Source organism: Rhinolophus ferrumequinum, chromosome X (genome assembly GCF_004115265.2).
Source record: "Rhinolophus ferrumequinum isolate MPI-CBG mRhiFer1 chromosome X, mRhiFer1_v1.p, whole genome shotgun sequence".
NCBI classification, from domain to species: domain Eukaryota; kingdom Metazoa; phylum Chordata; class Mammalia; order Chiroptera; family Rhinolophidae; genus Rhinolophus; species Rhinolophus ferrumequinum.
The window spans coordinates 53,096,601-53,113,030 of record NC_046284.1 but is presented as its reverse complement, the minus strand read 5'-3'; the positions used below and the strand labels follow the sequence as shown (position 1 = coordinate 53,113,030).

At 41.4% G+C, this 16,430-nt stretch overlaps 2 protein-coding genes across 3 annotated transcripts; one reads left to right on the top strand and one right to left on the bottom strand.

Moving 5' to 3' along the window:
* Positions 1 to 4,283: 4,283 nt before the first annotated feature.
* RPL36A (ribosomal protein L36a) lies at positions 4,284 to 7,032 on the top strand. The gene is given in 6 exon segments (XM_050708027.1): positions 4,284 to 4,307; positions 4,310 to 4,399; positions 4,809 to 4,914; positions 5,108 to 5,175; positions 6,488 to 6,610; positions 6,886 to 7,032. Coding segments are annotated over 6 exon segments (432 nt in total). The 3' UTR covers positions 6,907 to 7,032.
* A 914-nt stretch (positions 7,033 to 7,946) lies between these two features.
* On the bottom strand, positions 7,947 to 16,311 carry GLA (galactosidase alpha). 2 transcript variants are annotated; one of them, XM_033117025.1, is made up of 7 exons: positions 16,043 to 16,306; positions 12,799 to 12,973; positions 11,596 to 11,773; positions 10,923 to 11,014; positions 9,007 to 9,168; positions 8,600 to 8,797; positions 7,947 to 8,238 (listed from the first exon to the last, which is right to left on the bottom strand). In XM_033117025.1, exons 1-7 carry the CDS (start codon positions 16,249 to 16,251, stop codon positions 7,969 to 7,971), a joined length of 1,284 nt encoding a protein of 427 aa, XP_032972916.1. In that variant the 5' UTR covers positions 16,252 to 16,306; the 3' UTR covers positions 7,947 to 7,968. The 2 variants fall into 2 exon arrangements, with proteins under 2 accessions (XP_032972916.1, XP_032972924.1); XM_033117033.1 differs by lacking the exon at positions 9,007 to 9,168 and having other exon boundaries at positions 16,043 to 16,311.
* Between the last annotated feature and the right edge of the window lie 119 nt (positions 16,312 to 16,430).

The following is a 16,430-nucleotide window of genomic DNA, read 5'->3' as shown; positions in this document are numbered from 1 at the left end:
TGTCCTCTAAGGCCAAAGAGACTCAGGGTCACACAGTTAAACTTGACACTGAAGGATGGAGAGTGCTTATGAAGGGACCCCAAAGTACGGAGCCTGACAGGAGAGACAAGACTTCCCCCTGCTGAGTCATTTTCAAAGAAAGCATTTTTTCTACAGATAAAAATGTCCAAATGTAAGACCACAAAAAGACTTGTGACCTTCCCTATTTTCTGTGGATGTTGATTTTCTCCATTAAAGATTCTGCTGCAGAGATTAACTCCTAATTTACACTTTTCACATTAATCCTGTAAAGCAATAAACCAGACTAGGTGTGTTACTTAAAGCCTGAATATTTCCTCAGCTATCTCTGCTATGTTCCAGCAGCAGTCTTCTCCCTGAGGATTCTCCTAGGAAATTCAACCAGTACTGGCTGCAGACAGGATGGCAGCAGAGCCCCTGGTGACCGATCTGCTTGCCCACCTTGACACATCAGGCACTGCCATGTTTACTTGCCCCAGGTGCTGTATCCTAATATAGAAACAGATCACAGATCTCACTAGAAGTCCATAAGAATTTTTAAGGCAACAGGACTTTTTAAAAAAAGCATTTGTAGAGTGGTTAATCCTCACATCTGCACAAGATAGACGGGTGGCAAGTGTTGTACGATCTTCCTATTTTATTGATAATTTATATCCTTTCAACTAGTCACCTCTTAACAGCGTCTCCAGTCACCTGCCTGAGAGTTGGTCACAGACATTTGCCTTTATTCCCCTTTTCTTCAGATTCTACTTGTTGTCACATGCCCTATCCCTTCTCAAGGTGCATCTTGGGGTGGAGACGGGGAAATAACGGGCATAAAATGGGGAGGCTGGACAAGGGAGAGCAGGGCAAGGAAAAGGGGAAAGTAAACCTAGGTGCTTTTTCACCTTCTGCCCATGAGTACTCCCTTAACACACTTGGCTAGATGGACAGAAGGACTGCATCCAAATAGTGCAAATAAATGGCCTAGTGTCACCTCAAGAAATTCCCAGTATAATATAAGGTTCTGTGCTTGGTGCTATCTTGTTCAACATTTTTATTAATGACCTTGGAGGAAACTATAGAAAGTAGCCTAGCCAATCAGTGAACGGCACAAGGCTGTTGTGAGCTAGATGGGGATGACAGAACCAGAGCAAACAGTTTCCCAACAGATCTTGATCACCTGGTGTGACAAGCCAAAGTCAACAAAATGTATTTTACCAGGGCTAAGGGTCATGTCCCATAATTGGGCACTGACATTGAACTTCAAATGACTCCAGGTGAAAGTGAGGTAGTAGTAGCATTTGTGGAAATGTTTCAGAGGTTTTTGCTGATAGTAATCAAGAGAAATGTCATGTCAGTAACATGGCAGCCAGAAAATATAAAGTGATATTAGATTTCCTTGCAGAAGTAAAATATCTAGGCATAGGAATGTGAACAGGCCACCTACTCTGCAGGACCAGGCTATATATAGAGTCCTGTGTTCAGTTCTGAGTGGCTCACCCTAGGGGAAATTAATGGGCAGGAGCTTGTCCAAAACAGATACCAGGATTGGTGAAGGGAATCGAAACCAAAGCCATGTCACATGAGATGTCATAGGAAGAACTAAGGTTGATTAGACTAAGAGGGACCATGTTCGCTGTCTTCATATTTCCATGTTACTAACATCTAAAACCTCTAGAAACTCCTCAAAGGCCAGTGTGAGTGACGCTGCCTAAGAGCCCGGAGAGAAGAAAATGCTGTGAGACTACAGGCTAGTTGTTTGGCAAAGAAAACTTTTAAGAAATGTAACAAGTAGTGGTAATGTTTTTATTATCTCATTCCCAGAGACCATCTAACAAAAAGGGGATGATCAGAGAGTCAGCTCAGGACCCATGGGTGCTCCTGGAGGGCTATGCAAGCAGGAGACCACAGGCTCTCATTGTTCCTTGGCCCTTAATTCACTGGCAGCTCCTCCTACACCTCTGCCCAATTCTCTCTCCTCATCCTTCTCCACCCTGCAAATGCCCTTGCTTCCTCGGTGTGATGTTGTGGTTAAGTGCAAGGCTATAGTGTTAGACTACCTGGGATCAAATTCCAGCTCCACAAAATAACCATCTGTGTGACTTTGGGTAAGCAAATTAATGCCTCTTGTGCCTCTGTTTCTCAACCTGTTAAATACTAATAATGGTATACGCTGCCTGGATTGTTAGGATTAAAAGAGGTAGTATATAAGGTGGTTAGGAAAATGCCTGGTATATAATAAGTGTTCAATAATTGTTACCTATTATAGTTAACAGGCCACAATTGTCATGTTGTATAACGGTAAGAGAACCCAGGCTCTGGATTCAGATCACCTGTGTTTGTATATTGGCTCCACTAAATACTGTCAACATTGGGCAAATTTTTAAAATAGCTTGCAGCCTCAATGTCCTCATCTGTAAAATGGGAATAATAGTATCACCTACCTCCTGGAATTACTGTGAGAATTTTATGAGACAATCCATTTTAAGTGCTCAGTACCCTGAAGTCTTTCTCTGCTGGACTCTTTTGAAACCTAGCAATGCCTTCTGCCAGCTGTCAATGAAAAAACATCCAAACATATAGAAAAGTTTTTTTTTTTTTAATTAAAGTTTATTGGGGTGACAATTGTTAGTAAAGTCACATAGATTTCGGGCGTACAATTCCATAATACATCATCTATATCTCACATTATGTGCTCACCACCCAGAGTCAGTTTTCCTTCCTTCATCATATATTTGACGCCCCCAGAAGTTTACCCTCTTCTAGGACCCCCCACCCCTTTATCCTCTGGTAACCACTAAACTATTGTCTATGTCTGTGAGTTCTTGTTTCTTCATTTGTTTGTCTTGTTCTTTTGTTGTTTTCAGTTTTATATACCATATATCAGTAACAGACTTTTTCTGTCTGACTTATTTCGTCTTATAAGAGTTTATTTGAGCCAAAATTTTGAGGACACGCCCGGAAACAAAAATCTCAACAGACTGAGAAAATGCTCTGGAGAACGGCAGTTTTGCATTTCCCTTTTTTTTTTAAAAATTAAAGTTTATTGGGGTGACAATTGTTAGTAAAGTTACATAGATTTCAGGTGTACAATTCTGTGCATTTCCTTTTATGCATTTAGAATCAAAAGGAAAAACGTAAGGGAGGCACATGAAAGCCATTGGTGGTAGTTTAAAGACGCGGGAGAAAGCAAAATGGGGAAATCTCTAGGATTGGATAAAAAGCAAAATGGAGAAACACATACTTCTTTTACATTGGTGGGTACAGGATAGTTAATTAACACTGACAGCACATAGAGGTGGTATGCAGAGAACAAGATAACAACCAAGGATTCTGTGCTCTCATGCTCTGGTGGTGGGTCTTGTGCTCTGGTGTCTGCTGTTGTGCCTTCGAGGAGTCTATAAGAGAAAATTACTCAGACATTTCAGAAGTATGTTATCCTAGATGCATAAGAACGATGGACAAGGCTCACTTAACGTGAAGATTGACCTTTGCTGAGGAAGCTATAGGCCTGGGGCGAGACTACCTACCGTGACCTGCCCAGACCTTTCTGTGTGGTTACTTTTGATCACCGAGTTTGTAAGGAGCTTGTCAGGTTTAGTATTTGGCTCCTTTTTTGTTCATACAGGTATCCAGGGAAGGGAAGCATGGCTGGATACTTCCTGTATCTTGACCTGATTGCAGCAGCTGAACAATTTCATTCTCATTTTTCAGAACCTAGGGCAGCCAACTAGTTCCCTCAACAAAAAGGGGCTGCTTTAATGCTGATCATTGTTCCTTTTTTACAAAGTACTTAGTCTGTAATTATACATTATGAGCATGATTATTTGATTATTGTGCCCAACACAGAATACGCATTCAATATGCATTTGCTGAGTGGACCAACTGGCTATGTGATAGATGGACTAGAGCACTGGCTCCTTCCAAGTCTTCAGTGAACCAGCAGTTCCTGCAAAAGATGTTCCCAGTGTCCTTGAGGTGGAACAGGAATGGAACATGCAGGTGGTGGGCCCCTCCACTTGCCTCTAGTCCTGCCTTCCATCGGGGACGGGGAGAGGGAGGCCAGAGGGTCTGCAAGAGCACTGCTTCCTTCACTTAATGCTGCACTGAATCAGCGTCTGCCAAAAGTGATGAAGCGAGGAAAAGTCGCAAAGCTAGGGGGAGGGAGGAAGTCCCAGAGAATGTGCTAGCCTCGGCAGAGCCCTTCCTTAAGCTCCCGTCCCCAGCTCCGAATCGAGTCCTCTCAGCTGCCAGAGGGCGCTGCGCACAGAGGTTTAGACTCTATGGTTGCTCCCACTGACTCCCATGACATGAAGAAGGGCGACCAGGAACCGCCTACATACTTCCGTTTCCAGCCCGGCCTCTTTCTTTCCGCGCGGATAGCGCTCTCACAAACATGGTAGGTCTTGGGGTGGGAATGCGGTACCATCCAGTTTAATCTCCGCCCCCCGCCCCCAGGTCAACGGTGCCATCCGGGATGGGTCCGGGCCCCTGTGCGGATTCGTTATACCAAAGAAACCCAGTGTTGATGGGATCGACCCCGAAGGGACCGGGCTTCGGGGCCAGGAATTGAAGTGGTTGGATCAAAGAGGTAGACTTAGTGAGTGGTGGTGTGGATATGCTCTCCTAACACTTTAGGGCTCGTCGGACGCAGCTGTACTTGAAGCACATAGGGCTGGACCACCTAGTCTGCGTTGTGTCTTAGCGAGGATTTTGAGAGTCGAGTCCTCGTGGACTGCCTTAGCGTCAGCTGGGTCGGAGTTGTGCCTTTGGCATCTGATAACACCACGTTCTGAACTGTTTATTAGGTGAACGTTCCTAAAACCCGCCGGACTTTCTGTAAGAAGTGTGGCAAGCACCAGCCCCACAAAGTGACACAGTACAAGAAAGGCAAGGATTCTCTGTATGCACAGGGTAAGTCTACGTGATTGGGTTTGAATGTGACATTTGTATAGTACATACGAGCTCAGACGCCCCCATCCCGCCTCTTGGGCATTGATATTTCTGCTGGAAACCTCAAGATAAAACCCCTAAGAAGGATTTTCCACGTGGCTGTTGTGATTTATTATCTTTGGTATATCGTAACAAATAATTTTCATTCTCCCAGGAAAGCGGCGTTATGACAGGAAACAGAGTGGTTATGGTGGGCAGACTAAGCCAATTTTCCGCAAAAAGGTGAGTAGTAATTACTGTTTGATGTGCTTCCCACTGACTGGTAAAGACCTTGCATTTGTTGCTAGCCCACACACCTCTACGATAAAGATACATGTTTTCATAGTTTCAGAGAAGTTATCTTCAGTCACCTGCAGTGACATACCTAGTAGGCAGTGGAGCGGGAAGTACAACCCAGGTCTGACTGTAGTCTACAACACTGCCCCATCACAGTGTTTTATGTTTTTTGTCCTTTCCTTTTTGAAGAGGCAAACATGTCCCCTTCCTTTCTAAGGACTGAAGTTTGAGTATACCAGCAAATCCTTTCCTTTGCCCTGTTCCTATCTCCTCATATCCTAGTGAATCCTCAGCTCTTGCTTGCAGTAAGAATTGTTCTTATTTTGCTTCTCAGCTCAGCCTGCAATCGGTTATCTACCTCATGAAGTCATAAAGCTCTTTAAAATTGCCATTTAGGCCTTCTACTGGTGGCCTGAACTCTTGTCATTCTCTGGCTGAATGTGTTTTTACCCCGGGCTATTTGGCTACTTCTTAAAGTAAGTACACAGTGCCGGGACAGCATTCCCAGGACCATAGAATTTCTTTAGGCACTTTGCTCTTCCGTTAGCCTGGTTCCAGAAGGTACCAAGGAATGACTTTAGTGTTCATTTAGGTGCAATAAATGATTTGATCTCAAAGTGATAAAAGGAATGCTTGCTTGCCTTTTCACATTCAGTTAATCTGTTGAGAAGATGGGAAGCTTCTAGCTAGGTTTTGGATTTTTTGAGAGCTGTAAATTAGCAGCGGTAGAATTCTGACTACAGGAGCAGGCTTAACAAGTTGAGAATTCATGGGGCATCTACCTTGTGTTAAAATAATAATTTGAATACACACAAATTCTAGACGTAATTGTATGTAGTCTCAGAACTGGTAGGTCTTACGTAACAGTTGTTAACCCTATTTAATGAATTGCGAAAGGTGTGTGTATTTCATAGTTGCATAGACTTGGATGACCCATTTTTGGTTGTGGAATACTTAACTATGCAGAGCTGCTGAAGGCCACACAAGTTCAAGGTGGTGTGATGAGTGCCTATTTGATAAGCCCTCTAGGGTGTTTGTGAATGGAGAACTTGATAACAGATAACCTGCCACCTTTGCTATTCTCTCTTAAATCCACTGGTTTTCACATTTGTTTTCTCCCTATAGCCAAAGACAAATTGTGACAACTGTCATTTGCAAAGCTTTGCTTTAAGTAGTATTAACGAAACAGAGTCATGTTTTTTTGAAAACAGCTTTTCTGCAGTGATTTATGAAGAGTTTGATTTATTTTTTTTTCCAGGCTAAAACTACAAAGAAGATTGTCCTGAGGCTTGAATGTGTTGAGCCCAACTGCAGATCTAAGAGAATGCTGGCTATTAAGAGATGCAAACATTTTGAACTGGGAGGAGATAAGAAGAGAAAGGTACATAATTTGTGGTGGAAGGTGCAGTCTTTTCTATATAGCTTTATTTGGAGAGGTGAACATTTCTGCCCACTTATTTATTGTGGCATCAGGATCAGGGGCAAGCGTCAAAATAATTTGATCCATAGCTGAAGGTGTGAGGTTTTTGGTGTTGGGTTTGGCATGAAGAGGAAAGGGAGCATGAGAACTTACTTTATTAAGGATGGTGATCCAGTTAGGAATAGACACTGTTCAAAATACAAAAAAATCACTTTTTTTTTCCCTTTCTGTTACAGGGCCAAGTGATCCAGTTCTAAACTTCATATTTTTATCGTGAAGACAATAAAATCTTGAGAATATGTTTGCTTCATATGGTTGGTCTTTTGGGGAGGGAAATAAACTAGTGTCATTAAAAAAATTTCCCTTGGGAAATTTATGCTTGATGGTTCTGGATACTTGACTCATTTTGGACTGAATCTGGTTGAAATTACATCAGATGTTGTGATGGTTTAGTTTTGACACTGATCACTTGGGGCTTCATGGGATCCCTTTTGCTGTTACCAAGCAAGGGTTATTGGTTACTTCCCAAGCATGGGATGTAAGTAGAGACCTGAAACTCACTAACGGTGAGCTCAGTAACAGTTATATCCAGAGAATATTATAAAGTTCACCAAGAGTGATTTTCTCACCTTTGCTACTTCAGTCATTTAATGAAGAATTCTGGACCCGTTCTCTAGGCATAGCATACTATATATATTATGTCTCCATTCTCATACCACCTAAGCATTTTGACATGCCCCCTTTCTAAGTTCAACATAAATTCTTTGCATGTTGAAATAACTGCAAAGGATATATTTCTAGTGAATTAAAATCCCCAATGGAATTTAGCAGGGATATCTCCCTTTTTTAAAATGCCTAACAGTTTCAAATTTCACATGCCTTTCCTCTTTGTATATTATTGTATACTTCATTCTTACTGATTTTAGCTCTTCATACTTGCATGGCAAAATGATGACAAAGCAAATACGCTACACATTTTGGTAACTGGAAGTGCATCTCAATGGGATGGAACAGTTTGCTTCCATGTTTGTATATCCGCAGGTGACTTAAGTCTGGGTTTACTAGTTTCATTTCAATTTTTATCAACTGGCAATGATTAGTCTTCCAGTTTTATTGAAACTAATTGGTAATCACCCAACAGGCAAAGGAATTGTTACAACATACACTTTGTATTTTGAGTGAGCATGTGCCCTGTTTATGTAGTAAAATTTTATTCAAGGCAATAAAAGGACGGCTGAAGTGAGAATCGGAAGGAAAGGTCAGAAGTGGGGTAGTCACTTTGGCAACAAAATACAAATTTTTAAGGAAGCTTTTTATTTTTATGTAGTCTGGCTTTCTAGCCGAAGCAAAACAGTGCCTGAGGGATTTATTCGAGTTTTTAAACAGGAAGTCCATTCATAAAACCCAAGCTTTGTCTTCACAGGGAGGAGCTCGGTGATATGGCAGGCAGGATTACAGGCCACTCCTTGACCCAGGGAAGCAATGTTTATGGTAAAAGAACGAGGTCCACCGATCTCCTGCATGTTTACCATAGCCACAGCCCAGGCTAAGTTTGAGAGAGGGCGTTCCCACACTTCAATGTTGTCTTCCTGAAAAGTAAACCAAGAAAAACAGGTGTGATAGCTTGGTAGCTAGCAATAAACTGCTTTGTGACAGTCTTATTAGAACTATCACTTCCAGGGAAAATTAAAATTATACTGTAGCATGTTTTGGAAGTGATTCTAGCAAAAAGCCTCATCATACCCAGATTTAAAAAATATTCTCAAAAGATCAGTGCATATCCTTAATATGTGACAGATTTAGGCTCAAGACAAACTTGGTACTTGGTGTATAAAGCCACCTTAAAATACACACCCAAAATAAACATTTGGATGAACTGTAGACTAGAAGGCAGGGGAACATGTTCCTGGCCAATTCCTATTTTCTCCCATAGAACATTATTTACTATACCTTTCTAAGTAGGTACCCCTGCTTCCCCAAGGGGTCCTGGTTGATTGCAATCACATCCTTATTCTGAAGGAGGGCTTTGGCTTGAGTGCTGATGTGTCGGAGGTCATTGGACATGAGTAATGGAGCTGCCATGATAGCCCAGAGGGCCATCTGAGTTATCTGCTGATCCCAGCTGAGGCCAAAGTTGCCAATCACTAACTGGGACAAAGGATGAAGTTAGAGTTCAAATGAGAGAAGACAAAAACCATTCTTAAAGTTGCCCAGACACAAGCCACTTTCCACGGCACCCTGCTCTGAGTACTCTATCACATAAAGCCTACTCCCAAGAACTTTCCAATTTACCTTGAATGTCAAGTAGGAAACAGGCCCACTGCAGGGGTTTGAACAAGGCAGGCTTGGGTTCTTACCATATCTGGGTCATTCCAACCCCCTGGTCCTGCGACAGTAACAATTGTCTTCTGGTTAAAAGATACCCAGTTCAAGATACTCTTTACACTTTGCCAAGAATCATAAACGTCCCCAGTATTTCTCCAGTGATTGCAGTACTGTCGGATTTCTGTGTAATTGGGCTGTGAAAACAGATAACTTCTGTTTACTTTCTACTAACATTCTTGCGAGATGAAAATAGTCAAGTTTAAAGGAGGCACTTGTAGCCTTCTCTAGTTTACAGCTTAAAGGTCTCCATGAGGAGAGATAAATCCTTATTATAATGGAATTTCATTGTAAGAAGTTTGTTTCAGAAGTAGGCAATATAACTTAAAACCCCTACTTAAAATGGCTTTAATACTATGCTGGAAATTTACCAAACAGTAACTAGGTATTGGGACTATGGTGGATTAACTTTTTTTTCCACACTGTACTGTATTTTCAAACTTCTAAAATGAACGTGTATTACTTTTATAAACAGAAATAACAATACGTAAAAATAACAGCTGCAAAATTACATAGAACTCATCAAACATATGATAAGGCAATCTGAATCCTATGCACATAATTTGTTAATAGAATACCGTGTTTCCATGAAAATAAGACATAGCCAGACTATCAGCTCTAATGTCTCTTTTGGAGCAAAAATTAATATAAGACCCGGTCTTATTTTACTATAAGTAAAATAAGTAAAATATAAGTAAAATAAGGTCTTATAGTAAAATAAGACCGGGTCTTATACAATATAATACATAAGACCCGGTCTCATATAATGTTAAATAATATAAGACGGCGTCTTACATTAATTTTTGCTCCAAAAGACGCATTAGAGCTGATGGTCTGGTTAGGTCTTATTTTCGGGAACACAGTAAAAACCTGTATATTTAAAAGGCTTAAGATGTTGAGAAAGAGGTGAAGAGTATTTTACAGAGATTAGAAGCAAATAACAAGGATCCATTCTATAAGTAATTATTCAACACTTACCAGGTATTAGGAATATAGTGATACAATCAGACAAGGTCCCTGCCCTCCTGGAGCTTACATTCTAGTGGGGGAGACAGACAATAAGCCAGTCAACACATAATTCCATATAGTGCTAAGGTCTTAAAAGTAAACTGAACAGGTGAATGTGATAAAGAATGAATGGATAGAGGGCTATTTTAGAGTAGAGAAGTCCCATCTGAGTATGTGGCATTTGGTCCGAGACCTCACTGTTAAGGAGATGAGAAATCTTGGGGAAGAATGTACCAGGCAGAAAAAAAGCAAGTATAAAGGCTCTGAGGCAGCAATAGGCTTGGAGCATTTAAAGGACAGAAAGAACACCACTGCAGTGAGGGAAAGAGGGATGTGAAATAAGGTTGGTGAGGCACATCAGGGCCAGATCAGTGGAGTTTGATTCCAAGTACAATGGGAAACTAGTTAAGGGTTTTAAGCAGGGGAGTGATATGATTCCATTTCCATTTTAACAAGAATCTCTGGTGCTCCTTAGAAAATGGATGGGGGTAAGGGACAGTAGAAGCAGAGAGATCAGGCCGTTGGGAGAAGCCTGGGTGGGAATTGATGGTGGCTTGAAAGACCAGGGTGAATGCAACAGAGATGGAAAGAAATGGGCTGATTCAGGATATATTTTGTAGTTGGAACTAAAAGGACTGCTGGTGGATAGGTTGTGAAACGTGAGACAAAGGGAAGATTCAAAAATGACCGACTGCCCAAGTGGTGGTAGCTAAGACTCCAATAATAGCAGTGGGGATGGTGAGAAGTGGTTGGATTCCTGGGAGAAATGAGGATGAGACTGTTAAGTAAGGTTGGACTTTGAAGGAGACCTTTGTCTCCTTTGTTCTCAAGTCCTGAGAATTTATCAGCAAGGCTCTATTGGATTCTGGGCTCACTAGCTCACCTTACGGAAGGGCCACATATAAAGGGGCCATTCACAGGAGTACACAATGCTTCTGCCAGTCTTGTTCAGGGCCAAGGACATGTGTTTATAACCTGTATAAGAAAACAATGGGTAAAATAAGGGAAAGAAGGGAATTTCCAGCTGTGGTTGTATAGTTTAAAAAGAGGCTGCCTGGAAGGGCCATGTTTATATTTTAAACCAGCAGCAGAGACAGGTAGCTGCACTGTGCTGAAATTGTGTCTAATACCTCCCAAAGGTATTTTTTTTGCTGGGATTTTTCTGAGGATGTAGCGTGGGCTGGTGCATACATTAAGGAAAGGCAGAAATGAAGATGCTCCTTTTTCTGTGACTGTTTGACATACTGGATGCTTTCTCAAGTGATGTTATGGAGAGTTAGAATTACTATTTGTAATTAACTCAGAGTCCTCTTGAATTAAAAGTGCACTATATTAGCCGTGGTTAGGCAAGCATGGATTTAACATTGTATGAATGAATGAGTGCATGGACAAACTGAAAGAAGAGAAGAGGTAGGATCTCTGGCACATTGAGAATGATTATTTCCAGTATTGTGACTTGGTACTAAAAATGGGAAGATTAGTTCTGTGGATGCTCAGTTACCTGGCCTCAAAGTTCTTCTCTTTGCTCATGGCTAAATCTCTTAAATAAAACATACCATTTGCCAACTGTTCCACACTGTCACAGTAACAACCATCAAATTTTAGCAGATCTACTCCCCAGTCGGCAAAGAGCTTGGCATCAATGTCATAGTATCCAAAACTCCCAGGGTAGCCTGCACAGGTTTTTTTCCCGACATCTGCATAAATTCCTAGCTTCAATCCTTTGCTATGGACCTGAAATGAGAGGACAGAGTCACCACAATAGAAGGGCCGTCATGAAGTAGAAAGAGAGACCCACTCCAGGCTGTCGGCAGAAACACTTACACTTCACCAGGTATCAGGGGCTTTTTTTTTTTTTCCACAAGTCCCCAAAATTATCCAGATGAGTTTGTTGGAAGACAAAGAGCAAATTCTACAATTCTGCTGAGTTCAAACTACACATGTAAGCTATGGCATAGAACTGAAGAGAAAGCTATCAGCCACTCTAATCTTCCTCTGATGGGAACCTAAAAGTTACCTTTCCAGGGCAATTTGTCTGGACATGACTCTCTACTTGACCAAACCTAGGCTCCTCTGAGCCCTCTTCTCAAGTATAGGCCTCAATCTTGGCCTTCCGTGTTCAGTTTCAGCAAGAATCCTGCTAAGTCATCCCCCCACCCTTGATATGTGATCAAGTTCCTTATCTCCCACCCTGATGTCTAAGTCCTTGGCCTGCCTTTTGCAAGAATCCCCTTCCTCTTGATGTCTCCTCTTAGTAATTTTCCATCCACTGACCCTTCCCAATCTGTTGGTCGGCTATAAATTCCCACTCATCTTTATTATATTCAGAATTGAGCTCGGCTCCTTCCTCTACTGCAATAGTGCTGAATAAAATCTGTCTTCATTGTCCTTAACTAATGCCTGACTCTATTACTCTTTTACAGCCTCCTGAATGTATTCCTCCTATCTTCTAAAATTCTAGTTTATAGTACTACTACAATACTGCTCAAAGCTTATATGGAAATATATGTACACATATGTTAAGAACCAAGTTCCTTTTTCCTCCTAGAGAATTCAGCAAAAGGAGAACTCTAAGATGGGCCTCAAGAACTACTGCAAAACATGTATCTGCTGATGGGATGAAAATTCCACCCGCTAAGCTTACAATTCAACGTTCCGATAATGGCCACTATTTTACTTTCTAAGTGTTTCTGAACAAGTTTCCATACAGAAATGCTTACAGTTTCCTGAATGAAAAAGAAAATTATCTATAAACTCACATAATTAGCTAGGTAATGGATCCCGCTAGGAAAGCGTGTAGGGTCTGCCTGAAGTCTGCCTTTTGAATCTCTTTGGGGAGCCATCCAACAGTCATCAATGCAGAGGTACTCATACCCTACTTCCTTCCAGCCCTCTGAGTCCATGAGATCTGCCATCTGCATGAAGAGTTTCTCGCTGAAAGAAAAATTCCAAGAATCATCACAATCCATTAAACAAATGTTTGAGTACCTCCTATTTGGTAGGCACCTTGGGGTTTCACAATTTTTTTCAACCCAGTAATAGGTAGTAATCACAACCAATGCAAGGTAAAATGGACTGGGCCCTTTTTCTTCTCCTTCCCCTCCCCTCTTAATATTTCTACCTTAAGAACCCTGAACAATTAAAATAGGAATGAGAAATACATGAAATTGAAAAGGCTATTAGAAAACTAAGAAGAAACTTGAGCGAAGTCAGAAACTACAAAGTTAACATAATCAACAGCTTCCTTAGATATCAACAATAACGTAGTTGGAGAAAAAGATACCATCGACAAGAGCAATCAAAAAAGCAACAGGAAAATCTAAAATACCTAGACACAAATTTAAGATACGTTTAGAGCCCATATGACTAAAACTATGCTGTTCCCAAATGATTTGAATAAATGAAGGGACACTATTTTGCGCTTGGATAACTCAATATTAAAAAGAAGCTACTTCTCCCTACACACCTTCTGCATTTAATAAAGCCCTGAACAAATCCCAAAAAGCCTTTTTAAGGAACTTAGCAACATGATTTGAAAAGTTCACCTAAAAGATTAAACATGTGATCATTCTGCAAAAGATAAATGAAGTTGGTGTAGTACCAGTAGCATGAGAATACACCAATCAATGGAATTAAAGAGAAAGTTCAGAAAGAGATCCTTCCAGCCAGTTGGTACCATGGACTTTAGTACATATTAAATGTGGCATTCCTTATTGGAGAATAAAGTCCAGATGGACTGAAGATTTAAATATTTAAAAAAATCCATAAACATACTAGTAGAAAATGTAGGTGACTCTATTATCTTCAGGTTAGAGAGGACTTTCTCAGTATAATGCCAGAATCAGAAATCACAAAGGAAAAAAACTGATGTTTGATACATAAATATAAAAACCAACATATAGCAAGAACCATCATATTCACAACATATGATAGACAAAAAAATAAAATACTACACACAAAAAGCAAGCCCCCCTCCCAAACAAACAAGAAAACATTCCAATTGAAAAATAGGGAACCAACAGGCAATCCATAAAAGAAACCGTGCAAAGAGCCAATTTAACATATGAAAAGATGTTTAACCTTATTAGTACTCAAATAAATGAAAATAAAAACACCTACCATACTGGCAACGTTTTACAAGAATGACAAAAATGCAGTGTTGGCCAGGGTGAGGAGAAACGGGCATTCTCATACACGGTTGTTGGGAATGTGCATTTGTAAAACTTTTGGGGGAGATAGTTTGGCATTTCAGAAAATAAGCAAACCCTTGGACCCAGTAACTAGACCTCTAAGGAAAGATTCAGATGATAAACAATGATGTATTGTGAACAGTTTTGTTCACAATAATGAAAAAATGGAAGAGCCTGAATAGCTATCAGCAGGAATTTGCTTAAATTATGGCATATACATAAATTTGCATTTATGAAGCTATTATTCTGTGCCAGGCACTCTACTTACGTTTAGGAAAGGTAATGAATTTGCCCAAGGTCACATGGCTAAGTCAGGATGAGCCAGAATTTGAACGCAGCCAGGCAAAATTCAGAGTCTTGTTAACAACTCACAACAAAAACATGATCTCATTTGTATGAAACATAATGAAAAAACTCTGGGTGGTGAACACACAATGCAATATATAGATGTATTACAGAAATGTACACTGGAAAGCTATATAATTTTACTAACCAATGTCACCCCAATAAATGTAGTAAATAAAAAAATAATGAAAAAAAGAAGTCTATTATTTACTAGAGAACTATTCTAAGGTTGTGCATTAACATTTTAACTACGATTATTTCTGGCTGGTGGAATAAGGGGACTCTTTCTTTTCATTATACTCTTCTTACACCACTTGGAGAAAAATGTGAAGACAAAAACCCCAATAAACTTAATATTAAAATAAGAAACTGACATGAAAGATGGGTACTAGACTTATCCGGATGATCACTTCTTAAGTTATATAAATGTCTAATCACTATGTTGTACACCTGAAGCTAATGTAATATTCTATGTCAACTGTAATTGAAAAAAAATTAAAGAACTATTTTATAGATCCTTCTGAGTCAGCTCTCTGAGGTAAGAGTTGTTATTCCCAATTTACAGACAAGGAATGTGTGGAACAGATAGGTTCAATACCTGTCTTATCCAGCCTTGTCGGGGAAGGTCAGGGAGAAGACGGTGACTCTCCAGTGGGACCTGGCAATGGGAAGTTTCCTCACCCGTTCCCCTGTCCTTGGACTGTGCATTCTGCTTGCCTTCCCCCATCCCAGAAGCTGTGCCAAGGAGGTAGCCTTGAGTTAGAAATGTGTTGATACTATCTGAAAGATACCCAGGCATGCCTTGCTTTGCTGCGCTTCACAGATGTTGCGTTTTTTACAAATTGAAGGCAAGACCCTCCACCAGCAAAAAGATTGACTCGCTTTACTGCGGTGGTAGTTTGGGGGGTGGGTGGCGGGGAACCCGCAATATCTGCGGATACCAACTGCGAGCACAGCTGCGGTGAGTAGGAGAGACAGATGACTTTTCTTCTCCTTTTCTGGGTCACTGGGTCCCTTTGCTGTAACTTGAGGGATTTTAGAGACACCATGGAGTCTCTGCGATCTCCCCACCCTCTCGCCCTTGAATGTGGCGTCTAGCTGAAAGGCTGACCTGGAGGAACTTTATACAGGCACATCTCACTTTATTGCTCTTTGCTTTATTGTGCAACAGAGGCAGAGCAGCGGCTCACAAAAAGGGTCTAAACGGAACTGGATGGTAAATGGGAAAAATCCCTAGTTGGGGAATCCGGCAGAAATGGAGAAGCCGGGGCCGCTGGCCAGGCTCCCATCCCAGGACTCCTCACACGGATAAAGTCTGGGGCTGTCCCCATCCGGAGCTGTTTGTTGGAAATAAAAAAGCAGCAGCAGTAGGGAAGCTCTCCCTCGGGCTCAAACGTTCCCGCTGAGACCCTCCATTCCTCCAAACACGGAAAGGCGAGGGAAAGAGGGTACCCAATATCTCTGATACCTGATACAGGAATCCGGTTCTTCTTCGCAGTCAGTGTTGCACATGAAGCGCTCCCAGTGCAGCCAGCCCATGGTAGGGGTCGTGGCCAAGCCATTGTCCAGGGCCCAGGCCGCAGGGACGTCCCAGAGAACCAGGACCAAGAAGCGAAGCGCCAGCACGCAACCCAGCGGCTGGACTCTGCGTGCGAGCCTCATCGTCACTGTAATCATGCATAACAGGTTTCCGCGCTAAACTGGGCTCTTCAGTCTAACCTTAGGGGCGGGCCAATCACTGGGGAGTTATTAAGTAATGACGTTATTGTTTCTCCAGCAACTGGGAGGGTTATCCCCAGAGGCGGACCAATGATCAGTCACGTAAGACGCACCGCAACCAATCACACTCTTTCTTC

Excerpts from the sequence above, each read along its gene's own strand:
- GLA (XM_033117025.1), bottom strand. The coding sequence starts at position 16,251 with ATGATTACAGTGACGATGAGGCTCGCACGCAGAGTCCAGCCGCTGGGT. Across the intron at positions 11,774-12,798 it reads TCCATTACCTAGCTAATTAT|GTCCATAGCAAAGGATTGAA; the intron begins GTGAGTTTATAG and ends CTCTCATTTCAG. Across the intron at positions 11,015-11,595 it reads TGTGGAACAGTTGGCAAATG|GTTATAAACACATGTCCTTG; the intron begins GTATGTTTTATT and ends TTTCTTATACAG.